The sequence below is a fragment of the Talpa occidentalis genome, unplaced genomic scaffold, assembly GCF_014898055.3.
Source record: "Talpa occidentalis isolate TD23 unplaced genomic scaffold, MPIMG_talOcc4v2.1 talOcc4.12, whole genome shotgun sequence".
NCBI classification, from domain to species: domain Eukaryota; kingdom Metazoa; phylum Chordata; class Mammalia; order Eulipotyphla; family Talpidae; genus Talpa; species Talpa occidentalis.
The window spans coordinates 62973415-62993865 of record NW_023601212.1 but is presented as its reverse complement, the minus strand read 5'-3'; the positions used below and the strand labels follow the sequence as shown (position 1 = coordinate 62993865).

The following is a 20451-nucleotide window of genomic DNA, read 5'->3' as shown; positions in this document are numbered from 1 at the left end:
AATCTTTAAAAAAAGAAAAGAAAAGAAAAAAAGGGGTGCAAAAATATTTGCAAAAATGAATAAGTTAGCACAATTTTATTTGGATGCACCCTAAAAAATATTTTTATCTGGTCTGAAAAGAAACAAGAGGAACTACTATTTAAAAAAATGATTCAAATGGCTGGCATATACAAAGAGAATTACTACAACATAAAATACACTGGGGATGTTGCTTTGGTCACAATTTTGTCATTCTTGTCCTGTCAAGGTTATAGAGCCTGCCATTTGTTTCTCTAAAAGTCTCTGAGCCCTCTGATGTGAAAATTAACCAGTCCAATCAAAGACCTCGAAATAACTTTAAGGTTTTGACTTTGAATTGTGTCCAGAAGTATGTTTTCCTGTCTGAGCTGTAGCCTTGATAAGGTACAGGAAAGCCTAACCTAGTCTGGGATATGATGGCCTTGAGCAAACAGGCTGAGTTAAATTTGGCAGCTACTGGAGTGCAGGGGCCAAGTACGATGTAGAGGGAGAGAGTGTCACTAGAAGGAATGACTTCTAGGGGTAACTTTGAAAAGTAGTCATGTTCTTTTTTTTAAGATTTATTTATTCATGCATGCAAGAACCAGGGTACAGGCCAGAGGTGTGAGGGGGGTGGGTAAGAGGATTCACTAGAGACAGAGTGGGAAGCAGAACAGGCAAACTGACTGAAATACACTGATGAGGGGAGCAGCAGGCAAGACAGGAAAGGTCTGCACAGCCCTGTGTGTACCCCCGCGGCCTGCGAGGATCGAACCCGCACTGCAGAGGCTGCAGACAGCTTTATAGTGCTGAGCTCAACCACCTGCTCCACCAGGGAGACCCCAGTAGTCATATTCTTGAGCCTACTCTAAAACTTTGTTCCAAAACAAGTAATTACAGAAAAATAGGAAATTGATGAGTTGCTTTTATCACTTGTTTACTGCTCTGTTTTCATTGCTTTCTGAGATAGAGCAGTCTACCATCATGCCTTCAGTGATGTTTTTCTGTAATCCATGAAATATGTGTACATGATTGTATGCAAATTCATGGATTATTAGGTTCATCCGCACTCTATCATTGACCTACAATATGTTTATTTATATTACTTTAAGTAGATTTAGTAAATTCTTCTAAGAAATAGTAAATTCTGTTTCTTTTTACTTGAATTGGATATAACTTTATCAAGAAATTTTTTGAATGAAGGTAGAGCATAAATAATAAATTTAACTATTTGGGTGTTCTAAATTCAAACTCCAAAAATAAAGAGTAGGAACTCCTAGAGATATGTTAAAGATATAGAGAAAAAAATAGTGATGTGAGCCAGGTCAGAACTTGGAGGGCACAAGTTAGCTATATTTTAGAACTTGGATGAGCAGGGACAGGATGCAGATAGGGTGGTGACTTGGAACCAGAACCTCCTCTCCCCACCAAGGTGAAGCTGGTCATTAGGCGGTAGGTCCACCAGCCAAACATGGTCTCCAGAGGGTGAGTGACAAAGTGATTGGAGAGCAGTGATCTCTGTCAGGATATTGTCCCAATAGGTGGTGGTTTGGGGGCCACAGCAACTGGATAAGAGCAAGTCAACACTACTTAGGATCAGGGAATGCATTTCAGGTCTTGGAGGAAGAGGACTGGAAAGGCAGAGCCCAAGTCCTAGAAGGTCTAAAGGATATATCAGTGGGACCACTCAAATCACAAATCTCACATTGCACTCTGAAGCAGAGGAATGCCACATTGCCCCCGGTGACTCTCAATACCTTCTGATATAGCTAGGACTCCATAAAACACTATGTGAAAATCAGGGTCCTGGGATTGGTGTTGAAGACTTAAAAGTTCATAGACTCTGGCATATAGGAAAAAAAGAGGGGCTCTTTGCCTACATCTAGAGACTAAATTTGGAGAATGATGTAGAAACACAGGTACAAAAACCAGGCTTAGGCTTGTTGTTGATTCTGGGGCCCCTCTTTGTTAAAGCTCTTTCCATGAAAAGGGTTGGATCTAAATCCTAGGTGGGGTGGGACTGCAAGGTGTGGGAGGGGGCTGGAGAGGAGTGAGGGGAGAGAGAGGTTTTGAAGATTTAACAACCTTGTTGGTTGCATGTATGATGACAACTTCAATGAGATAATTCTTAGAGTTTCCTTTTATTCTTTAGCCTTAAAACAGAATGTGAGAAAAACAGAGTTCATGCTAAATGTCAATGGAATAAATGAGTGAATGAGTGAAAATTAAGCGATGAATGATAAAACACTGACCCTAATTATTACCCATAAATGGTCTAGATTCCTGAATAGGCTTGTAGTATATTTTTTGGACAGTAGATGGTGGCATTTTATATACTTTAACCTACAAAATTCTTGACAGCAGAAGGGACCTCAGCAATGATCTTGCATACTCCTTTCGGAATCAGGAATCAGGTATGACATGACACCTGATTTCAGAAAAGAGCAATACAGGTCTTTAGATATCAATCTACTGCTCTTTCATTCCACAAGAAGGAGTAAAGATTTTAGCTTTTTTCCTATAACATTGATGGATTTCTATCAATAGATTCATCATCTGATCATCAGACACTGCCACTTCTAAGTACATTTCAGCACTGTAGGCGGCAACCTGGGTAATGGAAAAAAATAAATTTGCAAGTCACTGCCTTGGAACTTAGAAACCTTGGTACTGGGTGGCAGTGTAGTGTGGTCTAGGTAGAAACGCTGGCCTATAACCTAGCTCAAATCCAAGATCCATACTTACTAGCTATTTGAACTTTTCCAGCTATATATCCTCTCAAAGTCTCTGTTTCTTTATGGGGATAATAATAACTATGTTAAAGAATAATGTATGATAATACATTTGAAATACCTGGGGCTTATTACACAAGTAATATTCTTATTATTGTTGGAATTGTAATTACTGAGTGTACTGGACAAATTGAAGCAATGATGTATTTTGAAAGTAAACAGCTATGAATTAGTTGATTGAGTAAACTTCCATTTTAGAACTTACTATGTACTAGCTACTACAACATCAGTTGTTTTGGAGGCATCAAGGACAGATGAGATCTGACTCTTTGAGGATCCAGTAATTCACTGGGGACTAGTATTGAGTAAATTAAACCAGAAAATGATAAGCTTCAAAGGACATATTTTTATCACACTTCCACTTTTATTCTGTCTAGTTCTAAAGGGGATGCAAAGATGAAGAAAGCACAGCTCCTGCACATAGAGAGCCTATAATCCATATAGGTGTAGAGGGAGGCAAGACCTAACACAAATGATGAGATGACAAGGTCCTCAAGGGTTTAGGATAAATGAGCTCAGTGTCCAGGGCTGGCTCAGTGGGGTGACTGGAGGAATGAAGTGAGAAGTAGAAAAATGTAAGGGAGTGGGAGTCTCAGTGACATAGCTAAACATCATAACTTAGCAGTATGAGTTTTGACTGAGTACTTACCCTCCCTGAGCATGGCTCCTTATCTATAAGATGGATATAATACAGCCTGTCTAGAATTGTGGTAAATTTCAAATGTCATAATCACATGAAGACATCTAAAAAAACTAAAATGTTTTATTAAACATTATTATAAGAATACACAGAGAGGAAGAAAGAGCTTTTGCTCTAGGAACCATATTTGATGGGAAGTGTGTTACCTTTAGCTTAAGAACAGTTTCACACTATTCCCCAATGATTCTCCATCCTAAAAGATCACCTAAAAAACCAAAAAAAAAAAAAAAAACAGACCAGTGAGCCTACCTTCACATATTGGTGGGGAACTCGTCCAGTGTCCAGATGGGGTACAATCCAGTCTCGCTGGTCCAGACAAAGAGAATCCCTCATCACAAGTGAACTGGCATGTAGACTTGTAACTGAACTCTCCAAGAGGTTGGACACAGGTCATTGTTCCATTCAGAGGGCTTAGCAGAGGCGTGCAGGTGATGGCTGACATGGGCATGGGGAAAGAGGAGAGGAAAGATTGTTTTAGAACATAACAGCCTGAAATCAACAAAGAGTGTGTGTGTGTGTGTGTTTGTGTGTGTTTGTGTTCTTAACACACAAGAGAAGCTTTGGTTAGAAATGATTATTTGAATTTCATGGTGTTTTATCACCAGGTCATGGATGTATAAAATATCAGCAGCTTACAGCTGACTGGCATTCTGAAATGCTCATCCACAGAGAGCTTTGGAGATGATTTTAAAAGAAAATGGTACTGTGCTTGAAAATAGTGATGCAGTTCATTTCCCCTGGACAGGAGTGGAAGTGGCTACTACCTTGATATCTTCAGAAGCAGACCTTGCCAGAAAGCAAAGGCAAATGATTGGAAATAGGAAAATGGAGTAAAAGACCTCTCCCATCCTACTTCAAAAGCTCCTCTCCTTACCAGGTGATGAAAATAACCTGGGTTCAAATTCTGGCTCTTACTTATTAACAATATATCTAGGGACCTTAAGCTTTCTGAGTTTCAATTACTTCATCTATGAAATGGGAGAAAATAATCCTTGCTTTTCAGGGATACTTGGTTTTAGAAAAATAATTAAATCATACATAAAAACTAAATTTTAAAATATTTGAAAAATCATGGACACAAAGTAGGCACATAATGTAATTGGACATCTTCAAAAACTCTTTCTATATATCTTATCCTACAGAGAACAGCCCCATATGACTCTACTTGCTCACTTACCAAAAAAGTAAGTGGTTGTTTGTCACAGTTTACACATATAGAGTTTAAAGTGCTTGGGGACTTGCTTACGTTGGAGATCATGCACTGGCTTTTGGCAAATCACTTAACTTCTCTGAGCTTCAAATTCTTTACCTTTAAAATGTGGAGAATAGCATGATATAGTTCTAGGAATTTTACAAGAATCAAAAGTAAAAAAAAAAAAAACTATATGCAAATGTTAATAACTATCGAGAAGTCACTGCCACCTAATGGAATAAAAAAGATGAAATATATTGACATTACAAAATGAAGACTGAGAGAATACATGGTTTAGGGTATTTCTTCATGGATTGGTCTGAGTATGACTTTATAGCACATGGTTCACGATAGACCCTTACAAGTTCTATTAAAGGCCCTTGTAAGGAGTTGTAAGGGGTTTCAAGGGTATTTTCTGTACCTGATCCTCCCTTCATCCTTTTCCATTTTCCAGCAAACATTCAAACAATCCAAAGACCTAACTATTTTGTACCACTTCAAAAATCCCTATGTGTTCAGTGTATATCTGTGTGGTGGGGGTGTGGGGAGGAGAACAGGGGACATGTTGAGGAGCCTATAAATTGTATGGAAAATTGGGAGGGTCTTATGTCAGGGAGTCCATTTCCAGCTCTTTTTGTGGCCTGACCTGGCTGATAATTTGGGTGGGGTTAGGGGACAAAGAAAAGGGAAATTGTCTGATAACACTCTCTGAGAAGGATTACAACAGCATATGGATTGCAGGCCTCATGGTACCTTCCTGTTCAGTGTACTTTTTGGTTATTTCACTCCATGCTCAGGCAGCAGCAAGAGAAGTTTAGTCAGTGTAAACAAAGAACTAAAAGCAGAAGAAAACTGGAACTGGAAGGTCAAAGGAAGTAATGTGGTGAGTGGCAACCTCCCTGCTGTGAAACGCCCAAGGGTAGGACAGTGTGAAGCAACGAACTGTAATCTGTGCCTTGCACAGCCCAGGTTGCCCGGAAGAGTTCTGATCACTGTGCTAACCCTGTTCGGGGGCTCCAACTTCTTCCCCAAAGTGTGTGGACTTTGTAATCTGTCCAGTCTTCACTATAGCCAGGTTGAGAGCTGAGGGGGAAAGTTCACAACCTCCCCTTGTCACTCCCGACGCAGCTTGGAAGGTGGACCCAACCCCAGCTCAAATCGAGTACTATATTCTCTGAGGCATGAGGAATGACAGTCAATTCTGCTGCATTTATTCATTTACTCATTCATTTATTTACGGTTTACCTATCTTAGCAGTGGGGTGTATATACGTGTGTGTGTGTGTACATGCTCACATGTGGTCTGTATAGCAAGTGGTTTCCTCTTCATTAAAAACACGTATCTGATCACTTTCACTCTGATGTTGAAAGTGTACAAAGTGACAAATGAAGGCAAACAATGCAGAATTATCTAGCATTTTGCCTATTTAAGTTTATTATTAAAATTGTATACACATCTATTAATTGCACTGGGGAAAATGTTGAAGATTCACCCAGAATGCTAACAGTGTCTAATTTAGGGTGAAAGTATGAAGTTATTTAAGAGGATTCTTTCTGTTTCTCTATTTTTTTCTAGCTTCTATAAATGAAAACCTTGCTTTTTGAAAGTAATATTTGTCAAAAAAAAAGTTACTAAATAAATGGATTCATTGAGTGGAAAAAGTAATGGGAGGGTATAAAAAGCATTTATCTGGACTTCAATTCCCACACATAGATGATTCAAAATAGTTTTACTTCATATAATATTGACAGAATACTGTATTTTCTATCAAGTACAATGTAGATATACATGCATGTGCTGAATATGCATGTTTCTTTCTTCTGAGAATTGTGTCACCTTGCATTTATAGATTAGTTTCTTCTTCTTTTTATTTTTTCACTTTATCCTAAATGTGTTTAATATACAATTGTGGAGGATATTTGTAGCCAGGCACCTAAAAATTATGTCCCTCCTATTCCATTCTATACCCATGGATTGTTCCCTATTCTGTCATTGTACTCCATGGCTCCTTGAAGTGTAGGTCAGCCTTGGGACAATCACCCTGAAGCTATTTTTTCCCTCCTTTCCAGATGCTGTTTGTGTCCAGGTGTGAAAGTTCATCTGGTTCACGATAGGCCTTTACAAGTTCTATTAAAGGCCCTTGTAAGGAGTTGGCAGGAGCCATTACCCAGCTCCTTCTGCCAAACTTGTATTATTTGTTTAGTACCTGAAGACATCTTCATCTGGGATCCCCAAGGTACAAGATGAACATGTTTATTCACTTTCCAATTCATTTCATGTGTCTGACCCTTTGACAGTTACGACCTCTAAAATGTAGCCTTCTAAAATGTAGCATGCAACTTTTTTTCCAAGATGCTGGAAAAGAATTCATCTTACCTTGGCATTCTGGAGGAGGAGCACTCCAGTCCCCAGTATCCAAGCATTGCAGGACTCTTGCTCCCACGAGGAGTAAGCCTTTGTCACAGGTGAAGCTGCAGGTTGACTGGTACTTAAAGGCACCAAAGGGGTGGGAGCAGTTCAGTTGGGCCTTGTCTGGAGCCAGAAGATCCTGGCACTGCACAGCTAAGGATTAAGGAAGCAAGGAAATAAGGAAACTGTAAAGCACATATACTCATTGATTTCTACCCCTTAACCCTTTTTAGTGCCAAGGGATTTTGGAATTGGACATATTTATGCTTATGGAAGATAAGTGTCATTTAATCACAATAGCACATGAAGGATTTTATGAGGAAAATGATGAAAATTTTGGCAATATGTAGCAATAATCTTTGAGATGTCATATTTTGGGGCCTAAGAATCTATGCTAAGTATATAATTGAGATGCATATAAAATCAATTCACAGATTCCTTTTTTATCAAGACTATTCATAAGAGCAAAGTATGGAAAACAAACATAAATGCCACTAATAAGAGGCTGAAGATAAATTATGATGGCTACCTGAAGGAGACATTAAAGGTCACTAAAAATTGTATATTTCACCTTGAAAAGCTATGGGGCATTTTTCAATGCATAATCTTAAGTTAAAAAGGAGAATAAAAATGATTTATACTGCATGATCTCAATCATTAAAATAGGTGGTTGCATACGGAGAGAACACTTTTATTCTATATGTTGTCTTTTCTCATCTTTATGTGAGCATTAATTGTAATGACCTCATGGAGTAAAGTACTTATACATATCTGCTTATTACTGTTATTAGCAGTAGTAGGAATAGCAGTAGTGGTAGAAGTAATAGGTAAAAGTAATAGCATTAAAGTTACGCATCAGTTGCAAACCCTGAATGTCAGGGTGAAAAACATGAGAAAGGGCCTATCAAAGGAGGAGCTGAGACTACATTTCTGGATGCTTAAGAGAACATCTTTTCTATATCATTAGAAGTTTACCTGCTTGGAGACAAACATGGCTCTAGGGATCCCTTAAGTTCCCTTTGTTTTAAACATGTGAAAGGTCTCTTTGTGTCTGTCTCAGACAATTCTTCCACAATACACCCCATCACTCTTACTAAACCTCATTGTCATGGTGCATGACCTTCTATTCCTCTACTGCCTCACTGGTGTGTTTTTCAATTATGGTAAAATACAAGTAGCATAAAATGTGTAAGTTACCACTTAACCCTATTTAAGTGCAGAGTTCAACGATATTAAGTGTATTCTTCTTGTGGTGCCACCATCCATGTCCAGAACAGTTTTCATAATCACACACTAAAACTCCATACTGGTTAAACAGTACCACCCATTCTCCATCCCCACAGCTCCAGCCCTATCATTCTACTATGATTTTGATTACTCTAAGTATCTCATGTAAGTGGAATGAAGCAATTTTTTTGCACTAATTTATTTTACTTAGCATAATGTCCTTGAGGTTTGCCCATATTGTAGTATACATCAGAATTGCCTCCATTTTTAAGAGTGAATAGTATTCCTTTATATATATATGCCACATTTTGCTTATAAATTTATCCATTGATGGACATTAGGGTTGCTTCCATATTTACATTTTAACAATTATGAACATGTAGAATGCTGCTGTGAACATGCAGAAATATCTCTTTGAGATCCTGCTTTTAAATCCCTCTCTCATTTTAAAATGAGAGTATACATAGACCCAGGGGATTCACATAAATTGCCCTGAGAACCCTGTAAATGGCAATCAAAATGCCGCCGACAATGCCTTCTGGGACATGACTTCTGTGTGGGGTACCCCATTTAAAAAAATAATCCCAGTGATCTTCCTGTGCCTAATTCTTGAAAAAAGAGCATGAATTCTTTAAAAGAAAGAATGAAAGAAGATCATTTTATAAAGTCAGATTACAGACTTTTAAGGTAATATCAGCATCCTCATTATTTTACCTACGTTTGTTAAGCTTTTACACACAATAATTCACTACCATTAGTGAGGCAGGTAGGTAAGGCAGGCAGAGGGATTTCCATTTTACTGAAAACACTGAGCCTCAGGACAAAACTTGTTGCCAGGAAATGACTGAGTTCAGTGAAAGGCCTCATCCATGACCCTTCTACCATTCCATTTATTTTTTTTTTTTTTTTTTTTTTTTGTGGGACCCTCGCTGGCAGCCAGGGAACGAACAGGCGCTGCAGAGGCTGTGGGCAGCCTCACAGCCCAGCGCTCAACCGCTGTGCCACCAGGGGAGGCCCCATTCCATGTATCTTTCCTCATGTATCTTTCCTTCCTTCTACCCCATCTCCTTCACACCAACCCACCCTACACTTACCTCACACTGAGTAACAATGTGTTGTAATGAGCATGTTTTGTCTGAGATTGGCTTTGCTCACCACTTCATCCCTAATGCCCAACACAGCCTGGCATAGAGTAGGGCCTTAGTGAATGTCTGATGAGTAAATGAATGACAATGCTAAATGCCAATACCAATGCCTTTAATAAGCTGCAAGCACAGAAGAAGCATATAAAATTACCTTGACAGACTGGGACTGGTGCTGTCCATTGTCCCAAATTAGTACACCGAACTATGTCAGCTCCTATCAGTATGAAACCCTCAGCACAATGAAAGCTGCAACTACTGTTGTACTGAAATGCTTGCAAGGATGGAGAGCAGTCCAGGCTTCCATGGGTAGGACTCTCCAGTGGCTCACAGGCAGTGGCTAAGTGGAGAAAGTTATCATGTGAAACTGGGCAAATAGAAGTTCTTTCTCAGACGAGTCCCTTGAGAAATGGTCCGTCTTTCCTATCTATGCTGTCAGTATGTTCAGAACCCTAAATCCTCCCTTTACCTAGAACACCTTCCCAGGTCCCTGCCCTTCAGGTCTCAACTTAGTCTTCATCTTCCTTCAGAGACTGTTCCTGTCCACCCCAACTTGGGGCTCGGAGCTCCTCCACTGTGCTTTCCCAGCTACTATTATTTCACTGTTCACCCCCTGCCCTTTAGACTGCAGTCTGTTTGAGGCTGGGATCAGTTGTGCATGGTTGTATCCAGAGCCGAGTAGTGTTTGCTCTATCAAATGTGTTCTTGAAATATTTATTGGTATTATTTGTAGAGTTGGCTCTGGAAAGAGAAGACATAAAGAGGCTGGACTTTTAAGGAAAAGGCTGGACTAACATAACATTGTTGACACTCTATTACCTATACCTACAAAATGATCCAAGTGGTCTTTGTTTTTGAAACACAGAATGTCATCCTAATCAGATTTCAATTGCCAAGTGAATGCAGCCCATGGTGAGTTCCTGAGCACAATTAAGCCATGAGCAAAATCAGTTTTGATAAAATCTGGTTTCCTTATACTCTTCCTTGATAAAGCAATTCATCTCTAGGCTAATCCTGGGTATTTTCAGAGTATCCAGAGCACCTTATACTGTGGCCTTCGGCTTCTGGGTTTTATAGAATTGGGACAGTTAAGAAGCAAAGACCTTGTAGTGATTCTCTCTTACTTTACTGATAAGAAAAGTGAGTGACTTCCCAAAGGCTTCATATTCAGAAAGTAGCAAACCTGGGATTGTAATCTAGATTTCCTGGAAATTCACTAATCCAACCTTTAATTTCCTGCTACCTTACTTCTCCTTTCTGTCTTGTAAACTGAGGGTATGAGGCAATAGCACAAAATCCAGTTTTGTAATTTTATATAACTGCCTAGGATTGCATTATCTTCTTTCTACGCAATGTTCCTTTGCTCCTTTGTCAATAACTACCACCAGACACGACCATGAGGAATCTCTCTCTTTGTCCTAATGGTCACTTTAAAAAAAAAATTCCCTTTCAAGTTTAGGACATAGATCACAGCTAAAATGATCATATTAACTATACTCAATCCTTAAATTCTCATTATTGTACTGTTTTCATTGTGTAATTGGCAAATCCATGCCCACAGCTAGAGAATAATGGTGAATGCACCTGTTGAAATCCAGGTGTAGCAAGGGTCTATCAGGGTCAGGAGGCCCTAATGAGGTTTGTCCAGACTTGCAATATGATCTCAGGGTGACCTGAATCTCTTAAAATATAGACTGCTCCAAGATTTTTCTAAAGTCCTCTATCCCTTTTACTACTATAAACCCGCCCACGTAGGTCTTCTAGCTTCTACTTACAAATATAGTTGCCCTCATTTCCCCACTTACATGAAACATATAAATGAGGTCATTCTGACACTGTATAAGGGCTGTGAGTTTGGGGGAAGGAAAAATTTTTGAATTATGTTTGTAGTAAAATCAGCCTTGTGTTTTTCTAGAGTCTGGCACTCTTTTTCCATCCCAGGTGTACCCATATAACTAGCAGTAGATAGGAGAATCACATCATGGCAATTCAGGCCACTTTCATCTGATTCCTAGGAAGAACTGGGCAGGGGACACTCTACTTCCCCAAATATCTAAAACTCACCTTTACACACTGGAGCTGAGGCTGTCCACATCCCTGAAGCTGTGCACTGTACCTCCTCTGGCCCAACTAGTTCAAATCCCTCTTGACAGCTGAAGCTGCAGCTGGACCACAGTGGGAATGTTCTTGCAGAGTGAAGACAGGTCATGCTACCTTGCTCTGGAGTCTTCAGGGCTGGGCACTGGGTGGCTAAAAACAACCAGAGATCCTTAGTCCTTGTTTATGTTCAGCATCTTGGAAGCTTTTGGGTTCTGCAGCAGCTATCTATACTTTCCCCAGTAACAGGCAAGGTGATGCACTTGTTGGTTAAATGGTACTTTCAGTAGCTATTTGAAAAGATCCAAATACCTTAATATTGACTTACTTTTTCAAAAAGCAAGTCAAATGATCACATTAATAAAACTCGATCCATAAGTTCTGATTATTGTACTCTACTCACTTTGCAATTAACAAAGGGCTAGGCATCCTTTGGTAATTTATTTGCCAGCCAATCAGAAGTTAAACAGATGACCTCACTTTACAGACATAAAGTACCATGGCAATTGCAATTAGTGTCACATGGTTAATAGGTGATTGAAATAACCAGAATTTCCCATCTAATGTAGATCCTGATTCTTTCATTTTTTTTTTTTCCCCAAGAAGAAAGCTTATTCTCTCCTCTGTAATTCTAGTTGTTTACAAGGATGTAAACATTTGGGGGTATATACCTATACACTCTGGGGGCTTATTTGTCCAGATTCCAGAAGCCAAACATTCCACATTGCCAGGTCCGTTCAACTTGTAACCTTCAGCACAATGGAAGCTGCACGTTGAGTTGAAAGAGAAGTTTCCTAGAGGGTGGCTACAGTTCATGAGCACATGATGAGGGAGGTCAAGTTCTCCACACTCGCTGACTGTGGAGACAGACAAAATATTGATTTTTTTTTCATTGCAGCCTGAAAGACAATGTCAAGTTTGCTGAAAGCTAGAGCTGTCTTCTTAGCCTCCTAACCCAGCCTGGTCATCCTTATGTGGTTCTTTGAGTTGGAAGCGTCTGGAAAACTCATCACTCTTTCACTGGTTTTTACTTCAAACAAGTAAAATTAGTCAGCTGCCTTAATGTTTTCCTTCTAGATTTTGAATTTTTATGAGCAAATATTTAAAGAGTACAGTGATTTTACCTGAAGTGTGTCTCTAGAGCTGACAAATCTAGATTGAAGCAGACTGACAGATGATAGGGTCCAGAACTAGCCTTTATTCACTGTAGTCTCCAACATAATTTACTGCCTGGCATCAACTATACCAAGACCAATGACTATAATAATATCAACACAACAGTGGCCTCACCGTATTCACATTCTTGTCCATAGAACCCAGGGAAACAGGAGCAGGTGTAGTTCCCAATGGTCTCGATGCACTCGCCTTGCATGCTGCAGGACATGTCCTGGCAGGAGGCTGCACAAATACAGAAGGGTCATAATCATGGGCATTTCCAGGAGACGTGCAGAAAAGCTGGATTCTTGTTCCAAGTCACAGACTCAGCCTCTCTTGGGTTAGATTGCACCAGCTTGAACAAAAATCCACAGCATTCTCTGGAGAGCAGCCTATAAGAAAACATGATGCTAGAGCATCATGTGGTTTCTGTTTTGGGTTGCACCTAATGTTTCCTAGGGAGAAATTGCTATGTGTGGACAGAAGGTACAAAAGGAGCCACCAACAGATACATTATAGTATGTATTCTGTTCCTTATTGGTGAAGGCTTCCAAGGGGAGGCATCTATAATCTAAAGAATGTAGAATATGGATAGCACAGTGTATACGCATACATCATCTGTAAGATGATTTATAAAAGATTATGCAGAAATTGTATGGGGAATATAAAAATAAAATTTATTATTTAAAAAAAAAGATTATGCAGAGTGTTAAAAGTAAAAAAAGTAAAAAAATGTAAAAAAAGATTATGCAACTCTCTTGCACAGGACAATCAATGCGCTTCCTAACCCTGGTATTCCTAGCCCTTAGTGCTACCCAAGGTGGGAGGGCCTTCTCTGGATGGAAAGCCACATCATAGGGCTAGGATCAGCTCTAGTACCAGGCATATGACTACAAGCAGAAACAAGCTCTCATGCATATGTGCTTACTTTAGAACTGGGAGAGTGGAGAATCAAATATACTCCCAGGATCTTACTTTCAGTTACATCTTCCTTTTCCTCATCCACCCCAATCCTCACTAAAGTCCAGTAAACCTGAAGCTATGTTGTTGTTGTGGGAATCTGTAAAGCATTGGTGATCCTTGGTCATGTTCTCAAGTTGTCTCATGATAATGTTGAGAAAAGAGTGTGGTATCAAAAGAATGTGGTAGCATATGTGGCTAAAAAACACCAACTCTGGAGTCAGTATGAGTTTTGAAACTGGTCTTATCATCATGTAGCTTAGTACCTTGGGCAGATTCCTTGATATCTGAGCCTTTATCTTTTTAGCAAAACGAGAGCACTAGACAAACCTAATTGATGAGGTTCTTTTTTTTCTTTTTTATGAGCATTTTTATTTTATTTTATGTATTTTTACATCATTTTTCATTTTTGCACAATGTATGCATTTTCATCTTGGTTATAGTCCCCATACAATTCCCATCCTCCCCTTGTTTTGATCCTACCCCACTCACTCCCCCCCATAGTATCTCTGGTTTATAGTTGCTTGTTGATTTTGATTTTTACTTTATTATAATTAGTCTTTTTCCTGGTCCCTTGATGAGGTTCTTATGAGAACTAAATGCAGTTCCTACTGAATGGACTAATAATACATGAATGAATAACAGTGCCTGGAACATACTGGTGTCCAGTAGGCATTATACTGTGTCTTCTAGGGGCAGGGCTGAGTTCCCTTTACTCTATTATGCTAGGACACAAGTAGTGAAAAAAAACCTCTGGACATAAATTTTATGAGGCTATAACTTCCTGAACATCTAGTCCATCAGTTATAAAATGAGAAGAATGGCCAGGGTAATATTAAAATTCCTCCCAGTTACAAAAGGCCAGTTTTCTCTAATCCTAATCTTATGTTCTTCAAGGTACTCAATGACACTGATAGGTTAATAGTCCATTCTTTGTTTTCATTTATGTCCCTGGGTTTGTGACCCCATTATTTACTCAGTGGTTGTATTAACCAATCAGGGAAGGCATAGTTTTTAAACAAATTTCAGAGTAGAAAGACCCTACCTTTGTAGCACAGTGCCCGTTTTTTTTTCCCACAGGGCTCATCATTCCACTTGCCAGGGGCCCGTGGGCTCTTGATGTAAATTTCCACGCAGTCCTGGTTGTTCTTCTTGTTGTTGGGCTCATTGTCAGCCCAGTTCTCAGCCTCTTCAGTGAGAGGCTTTTTGGTTCCCACCCAGGTCCATTTATTATCTATCTTTCGTATCCCAATCCAGTAATAAGAGCTGTAATAAGGCATGACATCATTGAGGTAAGTAATTTCATGTTTATTCTGGATGGCCACTAAATCTGTGAAGTGCTTCTGGCAATATGCCCGGGAAAAATTCCATGAGTATGCTAAGGTAGTATAATGATAAGTCCATGCTGCCACTTCTTTCTGATTCATTAGTTCTAAGAAAAGGAAAAAGAGTGCCAGGTTGGTATCCCTTACCAGGAAGCTGTGAGCATAAATATGCTTCTTTGGTCAGCAGAGTTTCTGACCAAAAGACAAATATCCCAAGCATGACAGTTTTATGTCTAATCTCATTGTTTCAAGGAAAAAGAATGGTTTCCATCTTTCACTTAAAATTATAGATGCCTGAAGACTGCAAAAATGCTTAAAACAGGGCCTCCCTGGTGGTGCAGGGGTTAAAGTCTCAGTGTTGTCAAGCTATCGCCAGCCATTTCACCATGAGCCACTGCGATATGAGTTTGATCCCCAGCCAGGGAGGTGACACATATGCACAGACACATCTCTCCTGTTTTGCCTGCTGTTCCCCTCAGCAGGGTATTTCAGTAGATCTGCCTGTCCTGCCCCCCACTCTGTCTCTGGTGAATCCTCTCTCTTCCCTGCACCTCTGGCCTTCACCCAGGTTCTTGTATGCATAAAAAAGTGAAAAATAAATATTTTTTAAAATGCTAAAAGCAAAAACTAATTAGAAGGGGCATATGCACTTTAGTGTTCATTGCAGCACTACTGATATTGTCAAGTGATGAAGCAACCTAAATGCCCAAGGCAAATGAAGGGATAAAGAAGATGAATACTTCTCTGTGATTAAAAAAAGGGTGAACTCTTGACATTTGTGGCAACATGGATGGAACTGGAGGGAATAATGCTAAGCAAAATAAATCAGAAGGGGAAAAATATCTCATGGTTTCACTTATATTAGGAATATAAAGAAACAAAAAAGCATCAGTCAAAACCAAACCAATAACAAGCCCTAGAAATATGACTGTGGAATTAAGGTGAGCATAGGAGGGTGGGGAGAATGGAGAGGAAAATGGTGTTGGGGCATGGTGAACTGTGGTAGAGGACTGTGGGTGCCTTGGTGGTGGGTGTGGGGTGGTGACATACATCTGAGGAGATGTGACTCATGCCTCTGAATCACAATGTGATAAACCAATGTTGCCTCAATAAGATTAAACATCTTTTCTATAAAAAGAAAAATGAAGAGAAATATACATAAAACTAGAACAGGAAAATGTCCTCTGCTGAGGATCCTTGGTATGAAAGATGTGGAATAGAAGATACCACATTTGGAAGGGACCTGGGAGCTCATCTAATCTTCACCACCTTTTATAAATAGAGAATTAAACACTTTGCCCAACTTCAAGTTAAATGACACTTAAAGTGTCTTGTTACCTGCCTCATATTTATAGATTCTACCTCTTCACATGGAAGATAAGAAACTATATGACCTGGAGTCTATCTGCTGGCCCAGCATCCTAACCTACCATATTTGCTTTCTAAGAAAAACAATTCCCATATCTATACCTTTTTACAAGCTCTTCTGCTGTCCTGGTTTCCTTTCCCCTTTATGCCTGGTAAACTTTTCCCTTCCTCTCCTTTGTACCAATAGGCTTAGTGTTCCTTCTTCCAGGCTCCCACTACACCTGTCTGTGCCATGTATTGTAATGTCTATTTCTATTTTACCAAACCTTTTAATATGTTAAAATGTTTTTAGACAAATAATTTCTGGAAATGTTCATCTTTTCCAACTCCCTATTTCTATCACCTGGTCCACACCTGTTAGGTTATGAATCCTGATAGTGGTCTCTTTTTAGCTCTGAATCCTTAGCATCAAGCACAGAACTTGGCACTTATTAGATACCCAAAGAACACTTGTTCCATGAGTGAAACACAGTGAGTTTGTGGGAGATGCAAGTAGAAATCAAATCTCCTGATTTGAAAACTTATACTCATCTGCAGTTCTTGGCTTCATCTCTTAGACAAATTATTCTATTTCCTCCATCTCTGCTTACTCACTTGTTAAGCTTGTTAAGATAGTGCTCAAAACAATCCTTTATGGGTGTTTGTGAAACAATGTGCTCTTCAAAAGTATAAAGGGCACCATAATACTAGATATTGTTATCACAGCCAGTGGGTGCTCATCCGACCCAGGAGAGGCCAGTGTGTAATGCAAGCAATCAGGCCTGGAAATGGGTCCCTTTCCTGTTTATGAAGCTATGTTCCCATTCAACCCTCTGCTCTGCTACAAGCATGAGAGGGCTGATTACATTTACTCCCTCACTGATACTTTTTTTGTCCTACTTTGCTGTAAGACTTTAACGTTGCCACACCTGCACTATGATGTTCATGGATTCTCAGCAATTTGGTCTTTGAAGACCCTTTCTTTCATAGTAACATATTAAAAACTAAATTTTACAACTGAATTGGTATAAAGATGAGAACATTAATATATTAAGATATTTTCTTTGACCTAGGAAAGAATGATTTTTAAAGAAGTTGAAATATTTGTATAGGGCCTGAGGTTACTATGCCTAGTGGATAAATTTATCCATTTCAGTTATTCTGGAAGTTTTTTCTTTCGATATTATGGTGCATTTTTCTTCTAGGAATCTGAGCTTGCACAGTTTTCCCAAGTCTCACAATAACTGATTCCTATACCTAACTTCTCCATTAGGCCTGGCCATTCCCCCAGCCTCAGGGCCAGGTGAATGGTTACCATGAAGTTTACCAGAGATCAGAATGCTGAAGCAAAGGAGCTGGGTGGTTTTGAAGACCCCTTTCTGAAATCTCCAGTTCCAGTTGGTTTTTAGGCAGCTGGCCTGAAATAGAAGAGGAAAATTTCCTTTTAATATCTTTGTGCAATGAATGTAGACAGAAAGTTTCTAACCAATTATCATTATATTGAGTTATCATCTTCCTGTTTCTACTGGGGGTCTGGCTCAAGCCCTTGGCCACCTTCTCTCTCTGTTCTGAGTCCCAATATTGCTAGACACTGTACCAAGATTTAAGGCTGATTTCATTTTTTCATTCAACAAATATTTATTGAGTAATTACTTTGTGCCACAATATTTTTCTTTTATGATACAAATTTTAATATGCACATAAGAAAATACCAAATGGTCAGTCACTCATCTTTAAGAACTGGTATGTCATACCCAGGAGTATTGTGGCACACAGAACCCCTGTCTGTCCTATGCACAGAGGATCAACAGTTCTGTCCCATGCCAGTACTGTTCTGTATTATTGAGCTGTGTTTTGTTTTTTTGACTTACCATTTGGCATATATCTGCAAATATTAATCAATGATTAATAGGTGTGTATATGTGCATGTACACATATATCTCAGGCTTATTCCCCTTGGATCTATTGCAAGTGTTATTTCTATGTTTTTGTTGGGATTTTACCAAACCTTTTAATATGTTAAAATGTTTTTAGACAAATAATTTCTGGAAATGTTCATCTTGTTCAACTCCCTCATGTTGCACATGAAAATATTGAAGGTTGGAGTGTTTAACATATCCAAAATGACAGCAGCAGAGCCTGACTTTGAAACAAGACCTTTTTGACACTCTACTTTTCTATGGTCATAAACCTACAAGCTTAAATATACATGTTGTGTTGTTGTTGAAGATGATAGAGTATGTGACATGACTATATCTAGATGCTGCAACATTTTCCCTCCAAAACCATCCCAACATCACCACAAATAGAAAAAACAATGCATTTGTTTTGTAGTGGAAGTTTTACTGCTCTTTTAGTCATATAGCTACTGAAAACCCCTATATAGAAATTCTGAATTGCTATAGACCAATTTCCAATGATAAATGATATAGGGTATATGGGGTGGTATGGAGTAGCGTGTGTGTGTGTGTGTGTGTGTGTGTGTGTCCATGTGTCCATGCACTACTAGCTATAGCCTAATCTGATAGTGGGGGGGGACATAACTGGAACCAGTGTAAGTAAAAAGATGACCCCTGATAATGGGGTCATGGTATGAAAAGCCTGGTACTTTTCCATTTTGGCATAGTCTGTGTTCTTATGAGCTAGGGCACTAATCAGCTGTCTTCTGCAGGACCTATTGTCAAATAGTGAGTATATGATAATGTTATGATTTATGATGCTGTTTATTTGCACAGGAGCTATAGCAATAATCCCTTAGTGGGAACTTAGCCCCATCAATTTCTCTGTTTTGTTTTTTTTTTAATATCTTGATTTCTATTCAGTACCCAAAGATACCACACCAGGTACTCCAACAGAAATCTTTAGATTGGGCCTGACTTCTCAAAGGGGGGTCACAAGCAAGAGACATTTTAAATAAATCTATGTTCATATTTCCCAACTTCCGCATGTATTCCTTCCTAAAACTGATCTAAATCATACCTTTTACTAATCTGACTTTCACTTATTAAGGGGCTTATGTGCATAAGTAAAAAGCAGTGGGGTAGGTATTGAGAGCTTGACTGTTCCTAGTAATGGTGTTACAAATGCTTTTCCAAGTGCATTGGTTTTGATGTCTCCTTTAATCACCTTTGATGGATGACCCAACTAAGTTGTCAGATACTAAATTATTGATTAAAATTCTGATGGTAAATCGCTATATAATTCTGGGCATATAACTTGGGAGAAGTTTAAAAAATGGAGAGACATTGCCATGTACAAGTTTTATTTCCATCTACTTATCATGTGAATGAATTTAAAATCCTTAAAACTGAAATAAGGAATAAGATTGATTTGTACTTATCTGATTATACCAATAAATAATATTCATCCACATGAATAAATAGGAAAAAATCCTCTCCTCATTTAGAGATACAGCGGCAATAGTATTTTAAATGAACATTGGCAGCTAAGAAGTGTTTTTTTGTGTGTGTGGATATGGAGGATGGCTGATGCTTAAAAATTTTCCTTTGAGTATTAATTTTCCACTGAAACTTCCTTGGGGTGGGCAGGCCTCACATCTGCTCCTATTCTACAATGTTGTCTTCAAATCAGTATTGAGGGCCTCCCCGGTGGCACAGCAGTTGAGCACTGGGTTGCGAAGCTGCCTGCAGCCTCTGCAGCGCCGGTTTGATCCCCGGCCACCGGGTGAGGGTCCCACATGGCACGCAGAACTCTCCTGCCACCCGCTGCTCTCCTCAGCAGTGCACTTTGTCACTCTGCCTGTTCTGCTCTCCGCTCTGGCTCTGGTGACTTCTCTTACCCTCCTGCGCTTCTGACTATACCCCAGTGCTTGTATAAATAAATAAAATAAATCTTAAAAAAAAAATTCAGTATTGGATCTAGGATGCTAAGAGGTCATGAACTGTGTACTTGTGTCGCTAAGCAAATTAATTAAGTGTTAGAACAAAAGGAAATGCCTCTCTAGGAGAAGTGATCATGTTCCCTGCTAATCTTCAGTTTAATGTTCTTTGGCAGCCTGTTTCAAATTGGAATTCACTGGAGGTTGTCCGAGACTAGGTAACTAGAACAATATCCTGAACCTGTGTAAACCTTCATTAAGCCTACACTG

General features: G+C 39.2%; 1 protein-coding gene and 1 long non-coding RNA gene across 4 annotated transcripts in view; one reads left to right on the top strand and one right to left on the bottom strand.

Moving 5' to 3' along the window:
• The window catches only part of LOC119241306 (uncharacterized), a 188354-nt gene that overhangs the window by 109666 nt on the left and 58237 nt on the right, over positions 1 to 20451 (top strand). The window lies entirely within an intron of this gene.
• The window catches only part of SELP (selectin P), a 34771-nt gene that overhangs the window by 12287 nt on the left and 2033 nt on the right, over positions 1 to 20451 (bottom strand). The window contains exons 2-9 of the mRNA XM_037506521.1: positions 17671 to 17761; positions 14717 to 15103; positions 12847 to 12954; positions 12228 to 12413; positions 11524 to 11709; positions 9614 to 9799; positions 7058 to 7243; positions 3739 to 3924 (exon numbers count right to left, since the gene is read on the bottom strand). Of these exons, the coding sequence (XP_037362418.1) occupies positions 3739 to 3924; positions 7058 to 7243; positions 9614 to 9799; positions 11524 to 11709; positions 12228 to 12413; positions 12847 to 12954; positions 14717 to 15103; positions 17671 to 17761 (1516 nt within the window). The remainder of the gene's footprint in view (positions 1 to 3738; positions 3925 to 7057; positions 7244 to 9613; positions 9800 to 11523; positions 11710 to 12227; positions 12414 to 12846; positions 12955 to 14716; positions 15104 to 17670; positions 17762 to 20451) is intronic.